This window comes from Ipomoea nil, unplaced genomic scaffold (genome assembly GCF_001879475.1).
Source record: "Ipomoea nil cultivar Tokyo-kokei standard unplaced genomic scaffold, Asagao_1.1 scaffold2963, whole genome shotgun sequence".
Taxonomy (NCBI): domain Eukaryota; kingdom Viridiplantae; phylum Streptophyta; class Magnoliopsida; order Solanales; family Convolvulaceae; genus Ipomoea; species Ipomoea nil.
Window position 1 is genome coordinate 131517 of NW_017619391.1, and position 17516 is coordinate 149032.

At 40.6% G+C, this 17516-nt stretch overlaps 2 protein-coding genes across 2 annotated transcripts; one reads left to right on the forward strand and one right to left on the reverse strand.

The window, feature by feature from the left end:
* Positions 1 to 8908: 8908 nt before the first annotated feature.
* LOC109162898 lies at positions 8909 to 9361 on the forward strand. The gene has a single exon (XM_019311604.1). The coding sequence runs from the start codon at positions 8909 to 8911 to the stop codon at positions 9359 to 9361; it is 453 nt and encodes a 150-aa protein (XP_019167149.1).
* A 5765-nt stretch (positions 9362 to 15126) lies between these two features.
* On the reverse strand, positions 15127 to 16188 carry LOC109162899. The gene has a single exon (XM_019311605.1). It carries the CDS (start codon positions 16186 to 16188, stop codon positions 15127 to 15129), a length of 1062 nt encoding a protein of 353 aa, XP_019167150.1.
* Positions 16189 to 17516: the final 1328 nt, after the last annotated feature.

Sequence of the window (17516 nt, forward strand, 5' to 3'; positions counted from 1 at the left end):
ACAACAGAATAATTTTGAGTGTATAACAGTTTAATTGACCATATTACATTGAGCTACCAGAATTTTCAAGTTTGCAATTGTCTCCAATGCTAGTAAATTTTACCCATATTTCCATGATTTCTTCTACAATTTCACTTACAATATTTTTTGTCTTCAGGTCACTGATATCCCTGGTATCGTGAGGAGGCATGATGGTATGACTCAGGACTTTATGTTTAATATAGGTATCATTGCTCTTGAAGGACAGTTACATCGAATCTTTCCCCTATCGGACCAACCTTTTATGAAGGTATGTTTCTAATGCTCAGTGTTATATATTAACAGTTCTTTTTCTGTCTTGTGAACTAAGATCATGGACCATTCAATTCATATTTGACTTTGCTTCCTGAGATATGTATATAATGTCACTAAATTGTTGAAATAATCAACAAATGCTTTGCTCTGATCATTACAAACTCTTTAGTTTGCCTTCTGTGAATGCTTCAAACTGAACATAATGAATCAATTGCCAATGTATTTGTCTTTCATTTTTATGGCGAGAAACAACTCTTCCTGGACACACAGCTCTTCTCTGTGCATACAGCTTTTGTACTTCCTTTCTTCGAAAAAGAATAGGGCGATGTACACACAGAATAGTTCTATTGCAATCTGTATTATCATTATATGATTATTATTATTCTTAACATAAAAGTTTTGTTTAATGGTATGTCATAGTAGATGTCACCCTTCTCCTTGTTTTGTTACAAATATTGATAGATCATTTGATGGATTCTAAGCCTGGAATTTGTATGTCTTAAGATTATACTAAAACATTTTGGGGTTTTATTGACAGAGGTTTGTGATTTCAAAGCTGGAAGTGAGATGATAAGCAGGGGTTTGAGCTCACCACTGTTCTTGCAAGATTTGAGCAAAAATAGTTCAAATACTTGAGGCAAAATAGCCAACAGATACATTACTATGACTATTTGTTATAATTAGTTTCATTGTATTTAGTTTGTACAAAGTTGTATAGAAATTTCATTTTCATAGCGATGATGAAATCTTTTAATATATTGATCGAGTCTACTTTAATTGCATTATGGTAAATTTACCAATACAATATCTATAGTTACAACATAACATAATATCGATTAGTGAGATAAAAATGTATTAGAAAAATTAATATTTACTGAGAAATAATAATATATAAAAATTATGTTAGTGAGTAGTTGTATTAGCGACGGGATTTTTTGTCGTAAAAAGAATGTTTTAGTGACGGTAAATATACTATCACTATATGCTTATTGATGATGGTATCATATCCCGTCACTATTTGTTTTTATCCACGGAAGAAATAACGACGGGTGGTGACGGTAAATTTCCCGTCATTAAAAGTCTTTTATGATGGTTTTTGATGTTTTAGTGACGGTTTTACCTCTCACTAATGACCAATTTTCTTGTAGTGCATCCATATACTGTACCTCGTGGGTGGACCCACGGGTAGGACCCTACCCGAGGATCCGCCCGCGGGTACACTACCCACCGGCCTTGTACCCTGCGGGTAGGGCGGCGGGTGGACCTCTACCTGCCGTTCCGCCCGCGGGTACGAAAACTTGTACCAAATAATCCCTTCGAGTATTTTCAACTCCAAGCTCAAATTCAAGTCCAAAACATGCCAAATCTCACCAAATACAACAAAATAACTTGAATCAAAGGAATAGCCAAGCAATGGCATAAAAGATCCCTAAACATAAGCTCTAGATATGCATTTTCACAAGACAATGCATAAACACTCACATTTCATAGCAAAATCACATGTAGAATCCAACAAATCATCATATAGGTAAGCAAAATAGATTTTGTAGAGCATGTGTTACCTCTTGTAGACAAAAACCTTCACTTAACACTTCACCAAGCTCCTAATAAGGCTCACCTTCCAAACCCACTTCAAGAACACACCAAAAAATCATAAAGATTCTATCTTTAAGAAAAGACAGCTTAGAAAACACTAAAAACACAAGATGAACATAGATCTTACCCTCCTAGATGCCCAAATGTATGAAAGGTAGAATCTTAGAGACAACTCTTGAAGATTTGACAAAGCTTCAACTTGGCTTAGAAGAAAAGCTATCTACCTTTTTAGAGAGAAGGTAGAGCTAAAGTTTGGAAAGTGTAAGGAGAGAAATGAGGAGTGTCTACTAGGTTAGTTCACATTACTAACACAAGGTGAAAAGTCATGAATACCCTTACTAACGTGAAGAGGTGTAAGGGAACAAGGGAACTCCTTACAAAGCTTAAGGTACAACCTTGACTTTGGGGTTGACTAGTCAATTACTAGTCCCCGACTATTGAATATTCAAGATTTTTAGGAATTAAATTACCAATTGAATTAGGATTAATTACTTAATTAATCCCTTAGTTGATTTTGGATTACGGGGTGTCACAAAAACCTTCACAGAACAAACTCAGGGACCTGGGGCGGGACTCCTCATGGTCCGCCCCATGAGCCCCGTTTTTCCATCGGAACTAGGCGGCAACCCTCCTCTAGGGCCGTGCCCTAGTCCCGTGTGACCACGGCTCTAGTCGGCGGCCCTCCTGATGGGCCGCGGCTAGGGCCGCTGGTCTGATCTAGTGCACCCTGTGTGTGCACCAGAAGGCTTTTTCATCTGCATTCTCAATCCAAACAAGTCCAAAACATTCTCAACAACTCACAAACAAATACTAAATCACTTCTAAGCATAAACACAACAAAATCGCATAGTTTCTACTCATTTATACTCAATAACAAGGCTTCATAAAGCCAAATTTCAAGAAGGAATCCATGAGGTTATACCTCTTATAGCCTCTTCTTCTTGCTTGAATCTCAGCCTCGTCTCTACTCATACACCATTCCATTCACCACCTAGACACGTCAAACAACAACACAAGGGATGCCTAAAAACTCAGAGGTTGAGGAAAGGGAACCTTAGGATGGAAAATGAATAGAGAAAAGCAATGTAAAATGTGACACCCCGTAATCCAAAATTCAATTAAAGGATTAATTAAGTAATTAATCCTCAACCAATTGGTAATTTAATTACTTAAATTCCTGAAATTCAATAGTCAGGGACTAGTAATTGACTAGTCAACCCAAAGTCAAGTGTTGTACCTAAAGCTTTGTGAATAGTTCCCTTGTTCCCTTACACATTTCATCTTATTAAGGGTAAATAAGACATTTCCTTTGCAATAGTCTTCCAAGCTAACCTAAGAGATACATTTCATTTCTCTCAAACACTCTCCAAAAATCATAAGCTCTCCCTTCTCTCTAAAAGCTAGATAGCTTTCTCTCCAAGCCAAATCTAGGGCTACCAAGATCTTCCAAGTTTGTCTTCAAGATTCCACCTTTCCTACTTTTGAGCATCTAGGAGGGTAAGATCTAAGCTGTGTTTTTAGTGTTTTCTACGGTATCTTTTTCTAAATGTGAAATCTTTATGATGTTTTGGTGTGTTCTTGAAGTGGGTGTGGAAAGGGGACCTTGTTAGGAGCTTGTGGAGTGTTGTAAGTGAAGGATAAGTCTTCAAGAGGTAACCCATGCTCTACAAAATCTATTTTGCTTACCTATATGATGATTCGTTGGATTCTACATGTGATTTTGCTATGAAATGTGAGTGTTTATGCATTGTCTTGTGAAAATGCATATCTAGAGCTTGTTATTAGGGTTCATGTATGCCATTGCTTGGTTATTCCTTTGATTCAAGTCATTTGGTTGTATTTGGTAAGATTTAGCATGTTTTGGACTTGAATTTGAGCTTGGTGTTGAAAATCCCCGAAGGGATTTTTTTTGTACAGGGTGTGTACCCGCGGGCGGAACGGCGGGCAGAGCTCCACCCATCTCCCCACCCGCGGGGTACATGGCATTGTGGGAGTGGTTCCCGCAGGCGAAACCACGGGTGGGGGTCCACTCTTGGGCCCACCCGCGGGGAACAATATGTTGGTGTTTGGGGATTTGTTCCCTGTGATTCTTTTGACTCGATATTTGGTCTTTTGACTTCCCGATGTTCTTTTGTGGAACTATTTGAGCGTTTTCTTAATGTTTCGTATGTCTAGAACTATGTGGTAGGATTCCATGTAGGTTTTGGTGTCTTGTATCCTGCTAAGTGTTCAACATTGCGATTCGTTGAACCGTGATGAGTCTTGTGTGTTCTACGGAACTACGTTTGGTTTACCCGTTTGATAAGCATGCTAGTTCGGCGTTTAAATGCTAGCATGTGTGTTGTTTGTCCTTTCCTAATGTTGATGATGACTTGTGTTAATCATCGTTGTTGTTAGATTGTGATCCATTCCTTGACTGAGTCTGGTTTCATATCTTCGTTGTAATCCGTTGATTGATTCTTGTTGTGGTGTGGTGTGTGTGGTTGTACCTGGATTGCACGATTAATGGTATGGGACATTAGTCACCAAGGTACGGTAGTGGTCCTCGTGGTGGCCATGACGCGATAATGGAGTCTGTGACCTTTGAGTAAGGTTTACATATTTTTTTCTAGGATAACATGTGTTATCCAGGGCATGTTTTGCCATGTGTGATCGGTTCCCTCGTGTACTATGAAATCGGTGGTATTGTTGGAGGCTGTCGAAGAGGGGACGACGGTCCTCGGAGGAATAAGGTTGGACTTGGTGTACAGGGGTCCTGGAGGTAAAGGTTGGAACTAGATATCAGGTTGGGGGTAGCCATAAGGTTGGAACCGGGCATAAGGAAGGCATATCAATTCGTGATGGGTGATGTCACGAAGGCTTGTGTAGCCGTTCTTGTGTAATTCTCTATTTGTGACATGTGTTGTCACAAAGGCATGTGTTGCCTAGGCATGTGTTTCCGATTGTTGTGTCCTTACTCTCTTGTGCTATGCATGTCGAGTGTTAATCTACTGTGTGATGGTAGATTATGCCTTGAGCTGTTCTTGTAAGTCGTTATTATCTCTTGTTGTCTTGGGATGTGTTCCCTTGTTTTTGTTGCGAGCGTTCAAAGTCTTGTGTTGACTTCTGCTCTTGGTTTTGAACTTATATATGTAATCCGTTTCGCAAATGATTTTATGTATATATATATATATATATATATATATATATATATATATATCCTATCTATGTATGATATTTCACATGTATTGGTGGGTTACTAGCATCATTCGCTGACCAGGCGTCGTCCCATATTTTATGTGCTTCTTTCTGGTGCTGAGTATTTGAGAGCGCGATCTAGAGACTGTTAGCATATATCCCTTGAACTTGAGACGTTTTGGCCTGTGTGCCGATGTTAGACTTTAGTTCTCTTGTCTTTGACTTGTTTCAGATAGTGGATTTTGTGCAGATGTTTACGTCTGTGTGTTCACCTTTGGGTGGGCGTGGAATAGCACCGTATATTTCCTATTTATTCCATGTTTAGTCTTCCGCTACGTATCTTATTGTGGCTAGTTATCTGCATGATTAAGGTTTAATTTAGCTTGTAAATCAGGGGTGTTACAGTTGGTATCAGAGCCTAGGTTTGAGCCTAGGTTGCTAGAGTCTAGACTTCTAAGTGGCGAATTGTGGTTTGAGACCTTAAGGTGACCATAAGAATCTAAGTGTTTAGGCTTAGGATGCTAGGATGCGCGGTGAGCTGAGCGTTGTTTATAGTGCTTGCTTGTTTGTTGTCTTGTTGGTAACAATGTTGTTGTTGTAGAAGTTTGCGATGCTTCCTCGTCAGCGTACCGCGATGTTCGGAGATACGGGTGAAGTGGTTAAGAAACCTAGGATGGCTGGAATTAGTAACACTTCTGGTGTGATCATGCAATGGATCTGGAGTGCCACGTCCACTCGAGTAAGCCCCAGCACAGCTACCTTGCCGGCATCTCGGGATTTAAGAGGAAGTGGGGGGATAGAGATCCAGCGTCCGGCGGAAGAATCACCTCAAGAGAAGACCCTCATCCTAAGTGAAGCTCGGGCGGGTGACAGTGACGTGGTGATCGGGACTTTTCTCGTGCAATCCGTCCCAACGATAATCCTATTTGATTCTGGAGCGTCTAATTCGTTCGTAGCTCCTGAGCTCGTGAAGAAATTGGGCTTAACCGGAGGCATCAGAGTGAAGTTAAATGTTAAGGTGGCATCAGGAGAGGTTAGGACCTGCGATAGACTCTTCAAAGGCGTCAAGATAAACATCAGTGGAGAGGAGTTTCCCAGCGACTTAATCCAGTATGATTTGGATGGGATAGATGTGGTCCTAGGCATGGACTGGTTGGGACGGTTCAGAGCTCAAATCTTGTATAATGAGCAGAAAGTGGTCTTGCGAGGGCCCAGCGGAAAGAGAGTGTCGTACCGAGGGTCAATAGAGGAACCAGGAATGAAGTTAGTATCGATGCTGAAGATGAAAAAGTACGAGGAGAAGGGCCATGAGATCTTTTTGTGCTCCGTTGAGAATCTAAAAGCGAAAGGGGATGCGGCTCAGACCATACCTGTTGTATGTGAATTCCTTGATGTCTTTCTCGAGGAGATTCCGGGTATGCCTCGTCCGAGAGAAGTGGAATTCTCGGTGGATGATCTCTTACCGGGTACGGCGCCTATATCCAAAGCTCATTATCGGTTAGCACAAAAGGAAATGCAGGAGTTGAAGACCCAGCTACAAGAGTTGTTAGACAAAGGCTACATCCAGCCGAGCACGTCGCCGCGGGGAGCTCAGGTGCTGTTTGTGAAGAAGAAAGATCGGAGCATGAGGTTGTGCATTGACTACCGCGAGCTGAACCAAGTCACTATCAAGAACAAGTATCCCCTACCACGAATTGACGATTTGTTTGATCAACTCCGAGGCGTCGGGGTGTTTTCCAAGATTGACTTAAGATCGGGATATCATCAGTTAAAGGTGGCAGATAGGCACATTCCTAAGACCGCATTTAGGACTCGATATAGCCATTACGAGTTCACGGTGATGCCGTTCGGGTTGAAAACGCCCCCGCAGTGTTTATGGATCAGATTAACCGAGTTTTCAAGCCTCATCTCGACGATTTCGTGATCGTGTTCATCGACGACATCCTCGTGTATTCTCGGGGTAAGGAAAAGCATGTAGGGCATCTTATACGCCAAGCTTTCGAAGTGTGAATTTTTGAAGGATAGTGTGGCATTCTTGGGGCACGTGATTGATAGTAAGGGTATCTCGGTGGATCCGGATAAGATATGGGTGGTGAAGGAATTGACTGTGCCGACATCGGTGGCGGAAGTCAGAAGCTTTCTTGGTTTAGCAGGCTATTACCGAAGGTTTGTGTTGAATTTTGCTAAAGTGGCTCAACCCCTGACTAAGTTATTGAGGAAGGAAGTGCCTTTCCTTTGGGATCAATCTTGTGAGCTAGCATTTCGGGAATTGAAAGAGAGACTTACGACCGCACCAGTTTTAATCTTGCCATCCGGGACGGAAGGGTTTGAAGTGTACATCGATGCATCCAAGAAAGGATTAGGTTGTGTGTTGAAGCAAAACGAGAGGGTAATCGCTTACGCCTCGCGTTAACTTAAAGTACACGAGGAGAATTATCCCACACATGATTTAGAGTTGGCAACCGTAGTGTTCGCCTTGAAGATTTGGAGGCATTATTTGTATGGAGTGCGTTGCAAGATCTTCATGGATCACAAGAGTCTTAAATATATCTTCACACAAAAGGATCTTAATATGCGTCAAAGAAGGTGGTTAGAACTCATCAAGGACTATGAGCTGGACATCCAGTATCACGAGGGAAAAGCAAACGTGGTGGCGGACGCTTTAAGCAGGAAGTCTAAACATGCCATTAGTTCCATTTGGGTAGTGGCTGACGAGCTTTGCAAGGAGTTTCAACGGATGAACCTAGAAGTGGTGGAGCAAGGCAGAGTTGAGTCGGAAGTCCGTCTTTACAACTTAAGGATCGTACCTACACTTTTGGAAGAAATCAAGGAGGAGCAACTAAGAGATGCAAGCTTATTGAGGGCAAGGGATGATCTGACCAAAGTTAGAGGAGGACCGTTTGAGTTGTCTACGGATGGAGAATTGAGGTACAAGGGCCGTTTGTGTATACCTGCAACATGTGATTGGTTGAAGCGTCAGATTTTGGAAGAAGGCCATAATACACCCTACTCGATTCACCCCGGAGGCGACAAGTTATACAAGGATGTGAAAAGTCTCTTTTGGTGGCCTAATATGAAGAAGGAGGTAGCGGAGTTTGTGGGAAGATGCTTAAACTGTCAAAAGGTTAAAGTAGAGCGTTGTAGGGTCAAGGGATTAGTGCAGCCGTTGGAAGTTCCACAAGGAAAGTGGGAGGTCTACCGGTGACCCGCACCGGCAAGGACAAGATTTGGGTGATAGTTGACCGGTTGACTAAGACTGCTCGCCTTATCGCGATAAAGGAAACGTGGACGATGACGCAGTCGGCCCAAGCCTATGTTAATCTGGTGATGAAGTATCATGGGGTTCTGAGGGATATCATCTCCGATCGGGATCCAAGATTCTTGTCTCAGTTTTGGAAGTCCTTACAAGCAGCTCTTAGGACCAAATTAAATCTCAGTACCGCCTTCCATCCGGCCACAGACGGACAAACAGAGAGGACCATGCAAACTATCGAGGATATGTTGAGAGCTTGTATGCTGGATTTTCAAGGGTCATGGGAGGATCATTTGGATTTAATCGAGTTTTCCTACAACAACAGTTATGATTCGAGCATACGCATGGCACCTTATGAAGCCCTCTACGGTCAAAAGTGTCGTAGTCCGCTATGTTGGGAGAATCTGGACAATCCGGTAGTGTTGGGTCCGCAATAGTTGCTTGATACAGCTGAGAAAATTAAGCAGATTCAGGAAAGGATGAAAGCGGCTCAAGATTGCCAAAAGTCCTAAGCCGATTTGGCTAGAAGGCAAGTAAAGTTCGCGGTTGGAGATAGTTTTGTTGAAGGTATCTCCCACCCGGGGAGTGATGCGGTTTGGAAGAAAAGGGAAGTTGAGCCCCAGGTTTATCGGTCCATATGAAATCCTTAAGAGGATTGGGAGTTTAGCTTACCGGTTGGCGCTACCCATGGAGTTGGAGCGGGTGCACAACGTGCTCCACGTGTCACAGCTTAAGAAATATGTTCACGACCTGACACATGTTTTACCACCGGAGGTGATTCCGTTAGACGATGACATGTCCTACGAAGAGAGTCTGCTCACGATTCTGGATTACAAGACCTGGGAAACGCGTAGGAAGTCCGTAAAGATGGTGAAGGATTGGTGGACACATCACGGTGTAGAGGAAGCGACTTGGGAGCTGGAGTCAAGCATGAGGGAGTGTTATCCAGAGTTGTTCTCGTCAGGTACCTCATTTCGACGTTTTCTAGTGGCTTGTTGTTGCCTTGTGTACTTGTTCTTGCCAGTTTGTTTAGTGGAGTAGTTAGTTTTGTGGTTGGTGCTTTGAGCTAGTTGTTTAAGATCTAAGGTGTTGGTTAGAAGTTGATAGGTTGTGGTTGGTTTAGAGTTTGATATGCTTTTTATCCCTATTGGTTATATCCTCCAATCCTTGCAATGATATGACTTCTTACATGTTTTTTATGCCTTTTGAATCCTTTGAGTTTTGATCAAAAGAGGATGTTCTTGACACTCTTGTCACATTGCTATTCCATTTCATCGTTTGTTTTAATTCGTCGTACCCAAGCTTCGCGGATGAAGCTTCTTTAAAGGGGGAGAGGATGTGACACCCCGTAATCCAAAATTCAATTAAAGGATTAATTAAGTAATTAATCCTCAACCAATTGGTAATTTAATTCCTTAAATTCATGAAATTCAATAGTCGGGGACTAGTAATTGACTAATTTGATGGTGTGGGCAACTTGCACATAGTTTCTTGAAACGCTCCCAATATTCATACAGGGACTCTCCATCGTTTTGCCTTATACCACATATTTCCTTTCTAATGTTGGCCGCCCTTGAAGCGGGGAAATATTTTTCAAGGAATGATGTCTTTAAGTTATTCCATGTGGTGATGCTTCCGGAGGGTAAATAATATAGTCAATCCTTCGCTGAATCTTTCAACGAAATGGGGAAGGCTCTCAACTTGATTTGTTCCTCAGTAACCCCAGTGGGTTTCATGCTTGAACACACCATATGGAATTCCTTTAACTGTTTGTGAGGATCATCAGCTGCAAGTCCATGAAAAGAAGGCAAAAGATGAATTAATCCAGATTTTAATTCAAATTGTATGTTAGCATCTAGAGCGGGAAAATTGATGCATAAAGGTTTCTAATCTAAATTTGGAGCTCCAAGCTCTTTTAAAGTCTGATTTTGAGCCATGGGTTCCTCTTCTAAATCAGAATTGGTAGAAACGGTAGCCAGATCACTAAACTCCAATTTTCTCAAAGCTTGTTTCTTCCACCTGTGTATAGTTCTTTCAATTTCCGGATTGTACGACAAGATTTTTTTATTAGCATATCGAGTTATAGGCATATATATATATATATATATATATATATATATATATATATATATATATATATATACATATATATATATTGCAGCATTTATGTAAAAGTAACGAAAGAAAATATTTTTTTTAATTTTTTTTTTGGGACAAATGAAAAGGAAATAAACAAATAAATAATTAAATAATTAAATAAACACAAAATAAGCTAGAAAATCTCCCCGGCAATGGCGCCAAAATTTGGCGAGCTGTCGTAGGCTCCCAAATTAAAACCTTACAAACGTAGTAGCGGGAGTAAGTATCGATCCCACGAGGAGTAACTAGTTTAATGTATGTGTTCAAATTAAAGTAAAGGGGGGTTTGGTGTGAAGGTGATAATCAAAGAAAATAAACGAATAAAGCTATGAAAACAATATATTGAAAGCACATATAATAGAAAACCTTGGTTAGTAAAGATCCACCACCAGAATTTAACACTGATCATTGATTCAAAAGGTAATTAATATGCAATTGAATATTTGTCGTGAAATTATTTCATTTCCGTTTTCCCTTAGTTGTAGGTAACTAAAGCACACGCGGTTTAATTACCTCTAACTACTAAATAACCTAAGACAAGCGCTATAGATTTAATTTAATAGCAGCAATAGGAACTAGGAAAACCAACAAACTAAATAACACAAGCACAATCGGTTGCATTTAATTTAGGAAAATATTCTTCCTGAAATCAATTATCACTAAGCCGTCAATAATTAATCTTAGTTGCTACTGAATATTAGAATAATTTGTAGCACAACATTATCTAATATAGCAGATAATTATATCAAATAACTTAGAAGAATATTTAATACCCAAATGCATAAAAATTATATAATAAAATAAATAAATAATCTTACAGCATAATCAATTCCGGGGCTTCAATTCACTAAACCAAGCTAAAGAAATTAGCCACGAATGGACATTGACAACAACTATAAAGAATAATCGAGAGGGGAAGAATGAACATTTTACAATAAAAAAACTTCCTCTATTTATACTACCCCTAAAATAAACTCAAATCAATCTTTACCATCCATTTTCCTCCTTTTGCGCTGAGCCATGAAATCATCCGAAGTTGTCGCTTGTTCTCGCGCCAATAATCAGTCGACGAAGCTTTCTTTCGTTGCTACCTGCGCCTCACATTCTTTAGGTGGAATTAAAACAAAACATTAGTTGGTCTTTGCTGAAGGTTGGGCCACTTAATTCATTTAAATAATATATAATATATAGATATACATATATAATGCATATATATAGTAGTACGTACGTAATATATATGTATATAAGAATGTATTCTTATATAATATATATTAATTATAATTATTAGATACTATTAAATAATTAATGCAAAATTATTATAAACATATACGTAAAATATGAGTATAAAATATGTCTATCAGGGACATTAGTCACCAAGGTACGGCAGTGGTCCTCGTGGTGGCCGTGACACGATTATGGAGATTGTGACCTTTGTGTAAGGTTCACATATTTGTTTCTGGAATAACATGTGTTATCTAGGGCATGTGTTGCCATGTGTACTATGAAATCGGTGGTATTGTTGGAGACTGTCGGAGAGGGGACGATGGTCCTCGGAGGAATAAAGTTGGACTTGGTGTACAGGGGTCCTGGAGCTAAAGGTTGGAACTAGATATAAGGTTTGGGGTAGCCATAAGGTTGCAACCGGGCATAAGGAAGGCATATCAATTCGTGATGGGTGATGTCGCGAAGGCTTGTGTAGCCGTTGTTGTGTAATTCTCTATTTGTGACATGTGTTGTCACAAAGGCATGTGTTGCCGATGGTTGTGTCCTTACTATCTTGTGTTATGCATGCCGGGTGTTAATATACTGTGTGATGGTAGATTATGCCTTGAGCTGTTCTTGCGAGTCGTTATTATCTCTTGTTATCTTGGGATGTGTTCCCTTGTCTTTGTTGCGAGCGTTCAGAGTCTTGTGTTGACTTCTGCTCTTGGTTTTGAACGTGTATATATATATATATATATATATATATATATATATATATATATATATATATATATATATATATATATATATATATATCCTATCTATGTATGATATTTCACATGTATTTGTGCGTTACCAGCATCATTCGCTGACCGGGCGTCGTCCCATATTTTATGTGTTTCTTTCAGGTTCTGAGTAGATGAGAGCGCGGTCTAGAGACTGTTAGCATAGATCCCTTGAACTTGAGACGTTTTGGCCTGTGTGCCGATGTTAGACTTTAGTTATCTTGTCTTTGACTTGTTTCGGATAGTGGATTTTGTGCAGATGTTTACACCTGTGCGTTCACCTTTGGGTGGGCGTGGCATAGCACCCTATATTTCCTATTTATTCCATGTTTAGTCATCCGCTGCGTATTTTATTGTGGCTAGTTATCTGGATGATTAAGGTTTAATTTAGAATGGAATTCAGGGGTGTTACACTAAAATTTACTATGTTTGCTTCTATCTTTCAACAGAGATCAAGAGTGGAGAGGTGAGGGAGCAGATGTAACACCCCCTAATTTCCATGCTATTTAAACCCTTAAACATGCAGATATCTAAACCAAAACATCAAACACAGCGGAAGACTGAAAGAGAAATATATATATATATATATATATATATATATATATATATATATATATATATATATATATATATATATATATATATATATATATATATATATATATATATATAAACTGGAAGGAAAGGGTGCTATGCCACGCTCACCCAGAGGTGAACGCACATGTTAACATCTGCGCTGTTCAAAATCTAAAACCAATATCACAAAGTACTAAGTCTAAATTGGCTCACAGGCCACAAAACATTATGGAGGAGCTACTCTAGCTGGCACTAAACCGCGCACTCGTCTAAACATCACCTGAAAGAAACACATAAAACATGGGATGACGCCCGGTCAGCGAATAATGCTGGTAACCCAACTGTAATTTTGCATTTCCTCTTTTTAAACGGATTAACTGGATTAATCAACTGACGAAATGGACTGACTGATTCAGCGATGAAGTCAGTCAGTAATAACAAATCATAGAGAAGATTATAGAGAAGATAACAGCACAAAAAAACCAAAGACACAGAATGTTTACCCAGTTCGATACAGTGTGTATCTACGTCTGGGGGACGATCACATAGGCGTCCAATCCACTAAATCATAATCCAATGTACAAAGGTAGATATACAGTAATCTTACCCAAGTGCCCCACACAAGGTACATACCCAGTCTACACAGGTTTAGTGGATTTTTGAAGGTGGAGAGCCATGCATACAGAAGTCCAATGAAATCCCTTCACTTGGAAAACCCACTCTGATGCAGTCCACTTCAATGACGCTGTTTACAGTTATTCCCACAACAGTGTGATCACAGTGTCTTTTCGTTTAAGCAGCAGTGATTCTTCTCAAGTTCATCATCTTAATCACCATGAACATGTTGTATTGAGAAGATGCATGATAATCAAAGATCTAATCTCATAAAGCAGATGTGGAATGTTTCTCCTTACTAAAGGCGTAACCCTAATTCTCTTTGAATGCGGGTACTTATAGATCCGTCGATAGAACACTCCTTCCATAGATGTCTTTGATTGTAGATGGTAGGACAATATTTGAAGAATGTAATCTTAAAGATTCGGTCCAAACCTTTCCAAAGCAGATACGCTGATCTTCCTTCCAAATCTGTCTTCAGTAAATCGCGTACAGCTTTTAAGTATTTACCTTCTTAAATCAGATCTTCAGTGCCAGTCCTTCTGTTGTTGCTTCTGATTGATCAGTCATCTGTATAGTTGGACGGACACAAGCTAAACCTATCTTAGTATGCCATAATAATATTGCCAATTATAAGATGGGGTTTTTGAACAATTAAAAACACTAACAAACTCCCCCTTTGGCTATTATTTGGCAAAACAACTCGACTATGTAGATAGACAAAAACATAAAGAACTAAGATAGGTTATCATAAAGAAACAACCCATGAGTCTGATCTGATTACATAGTAGAGCGAAAACAAAACAAAAGATCAAAACACAATTTAAGATCATTCTTCAAAGATGTAGTGGTGCCATCAAAACAATCGCCCAGCCAGGGCCAGAAGGTACACAAACAAAAAACTCCCCCTGCGTTCATACTACTCCCCCTTTTTGCCATCGCAGGTTCAATAGCAGCAGCAGATTCAGATAGGCTTAAACGAAGAAGAACGGTTGCAAGCTCAGTACGAGCCCCTGTCAGTTGTTTAGCAATAATGCTGTGAACTGTCTCAAGGTCAGAGACCCTTGCCTTCAACTGAATGGAGAGTTGAAGATCCTTTGCATGGGGCGAGTCATCAGCCACAGTATCAGGTTCAGAATTGGAGGGGGCAGTCACCGGAATAATATCGCGAATGTGATCTCCAGTCAGAATACGCTTATCAACAGTATAGAGCCGAGTTGGACTGATCACTTCACTCGGCATAGGCTCAAGACCCTGAGTTGTAAGAATGCCATAAATCAGATTCGGGAAGGGTAGTCTTACCTTCGGCTCTCGTGGATGGATCAAGGTGAGGATGTGGTAGTAAATCCAGTTTCCCCGATCAATCGACATCTTTGTTCCAATTCGAAACAAGAAACCTGTCAGATGCTTGCCAACCGTGTGGAAATGAGCTGATGGGAGCCAATTGTGAAGAGCCAGGCGATGCAGAATAACATATTTGGATGTGAGTTAAGAGCTCTGCAGATAATCCTTGTTACCCGTAGGCCAAGTTTCAATTTGACCACCCGTAAGAGTTTTGCCCACCAAGTTCCAGTCTGAGATTGCCTCTTCTTGCACAGTAGTCAGTCCATAGTATTCATTGATCATGTCAGGCCCAAAAATGTACCACTTCCCTCTAATGAAAATCTGCATTGGTCGTGGCCCGGTTAAGATGTCAATCTCGTCATTGAGATTACAGTAGAATTCATACGTGAGGAGCTTTGAGTATGGGCAAATGGCAGTGACAGTCTTCAGCAATCCTACTTCATTCAGCAGAGGTAGAATATCACATACGGAGTTCAGCTGGTTCTCATCCACAGATCGTTGCACAATAAGATCTCTTCTGACCATAGTAGACCATTTGGCCTGAGCAGCAGGGGATATAAACTGAGGCTTGTAAATAGATGTGTCAGATCCTTCAACAGGTTGAACTTCAGGAGTTATGCTTCGACCTCTGGAACGTGTGGATGGTTTCCCCTTTCTAGTAGATGATGTCGGTACAGTAGCAGATTGAACCGCCGTAGGGCCCTTTTGTTTAACAAACGATCTCAGTGTCTTGATCACTTGTTGAATAGGTGGATTACCTTCAGATTTGACGGTTTCACTAGACTTCCTTCTCTTCTCAGGCTGATCCACATCAGCACTGTCATCACCGGTCTCAACAACAACTTTCACTGGTACATTCTTCCTTTTAGACCTTCTCGTTTCTTTGGTTGGGGATTGAACAGGAGTCACAGAATGACTAGAATCAGAGACAATAGCAGATGAGTTCCCAATAAGATTTGTAATCTCTCGAATTTGGAAGGTGGTGGAATCAGGATGAGCTGTGGCCTCAACTGTCGGATCCGTAGATGCATGAGTTTGGGTACCATACACTTCAGCGAGGATCTTATCATCTTCACTCGAGGATTCCGAAGGGTGAATCACTCTGTAGGGTTCTGGAATGGAGGCAGCAGGTAGACCAGCAAAGTGCCTAACTTGTTCAAGACTCTCTGCCAAAGATGAGGAGGTGTAGACCAGAATACCAACCATATTCGTGGGTTCACGGGGGCTTGAGGGTTTCACATTCTCAATCACAGCAGGCACATAGAGGGATTAACAGAAGAATCGACTTCTTGTGTGACATCAACAACAACAGCAGGAGACAGAGCAATATTATCAGTATCAAAAACGACAATACTTAGATTGTTGGGTTCATCAAACGGTTTGTCCTCCTCTACAGATGCTTTAAGAGACTCATTATGCAAGGGATCAGACTTCTCAACAGATAAGCAAGGAGGATCAACAGATACAGATGGTTTTTCAGAGACTAAAGCTGGCACATTCTCAGAATCAACATGAACAATAGATGGGGTAGCATTAGACACCAGATTCGCAGGTTTATCAGGGGAAATTTCTATAGGAGAGTCAGAGGAATTTGACCTGTTTCGCAGAATCTCAATGCGATATCTAGCTTCATTCTCCGCAGCCGGAAGATACAGGGGTTGAGCAATTTCTCGACGACGGGAGATTTCTTCATACTCAAGGGCTCTTTGAGCAAAGTAATGGAGGAACGCCCCAGCACGATTTCCATCCGAGGGCTCTGGAATAGACGCCGGAAAAATATCATCACCTGCTTCGGAGGCCAGCAGCAAAAGTTCACCGGTGTCATCGTCGGACCAGTCGGCATAAAACTCAGGATAATCGGACAGTACAGTGACAATGATTTCGTCGCGGAGAAGAGGATCAAGCTTCAATTTTTTCTTCATAGCCAACAGAAGCAAGGTTTTGACATGTTTGGTTGCTGTTCTTGTGAATGCACCTTTCTTCCAAGCTTGATGATCATATTACGAACTGCATCCGTCATTGATGAGAGATTCGAGAAGATGAAGAAGTAAACCCTAGATAGGCGATCAAGGAGAATACAGTCTGTGCGTAGAGAGAGAGTCTCTTGTTCGTTCTCTCAAGACTTACTCGATACGCGATTATAAACCCAAGGGAGAAGAACCCCAATAAATGCAGCTAGTCAGAATAAATGCAGAGATGATGTGATTGACGCAATGGTATACCTCCTTTTTAGGTAAGAAACGGAAGCTAGGCATATTTCAAATTTGAAAAAGCCTAATTACTTTTATGGTAAATTAGGTTAAGATATTTTCTTAACAAAAATGAAGGGAGTTTTAGAAAGAAGTCAAAACTGAAATTTGACCAGAATACATAAACCTTGCACTCTCCTTCTGAGTGACGATCTGCCCTATTAGTCAATTCTGCAGATTCCCAGAGCAGATCTGAGAATCTCAAACCGGTTTGCGTCTAGGGGCTTAGTCAGGATATCAGCCAACTGTTTCTCTGTTTGAATATATTCCAACTCAATCTCCTTT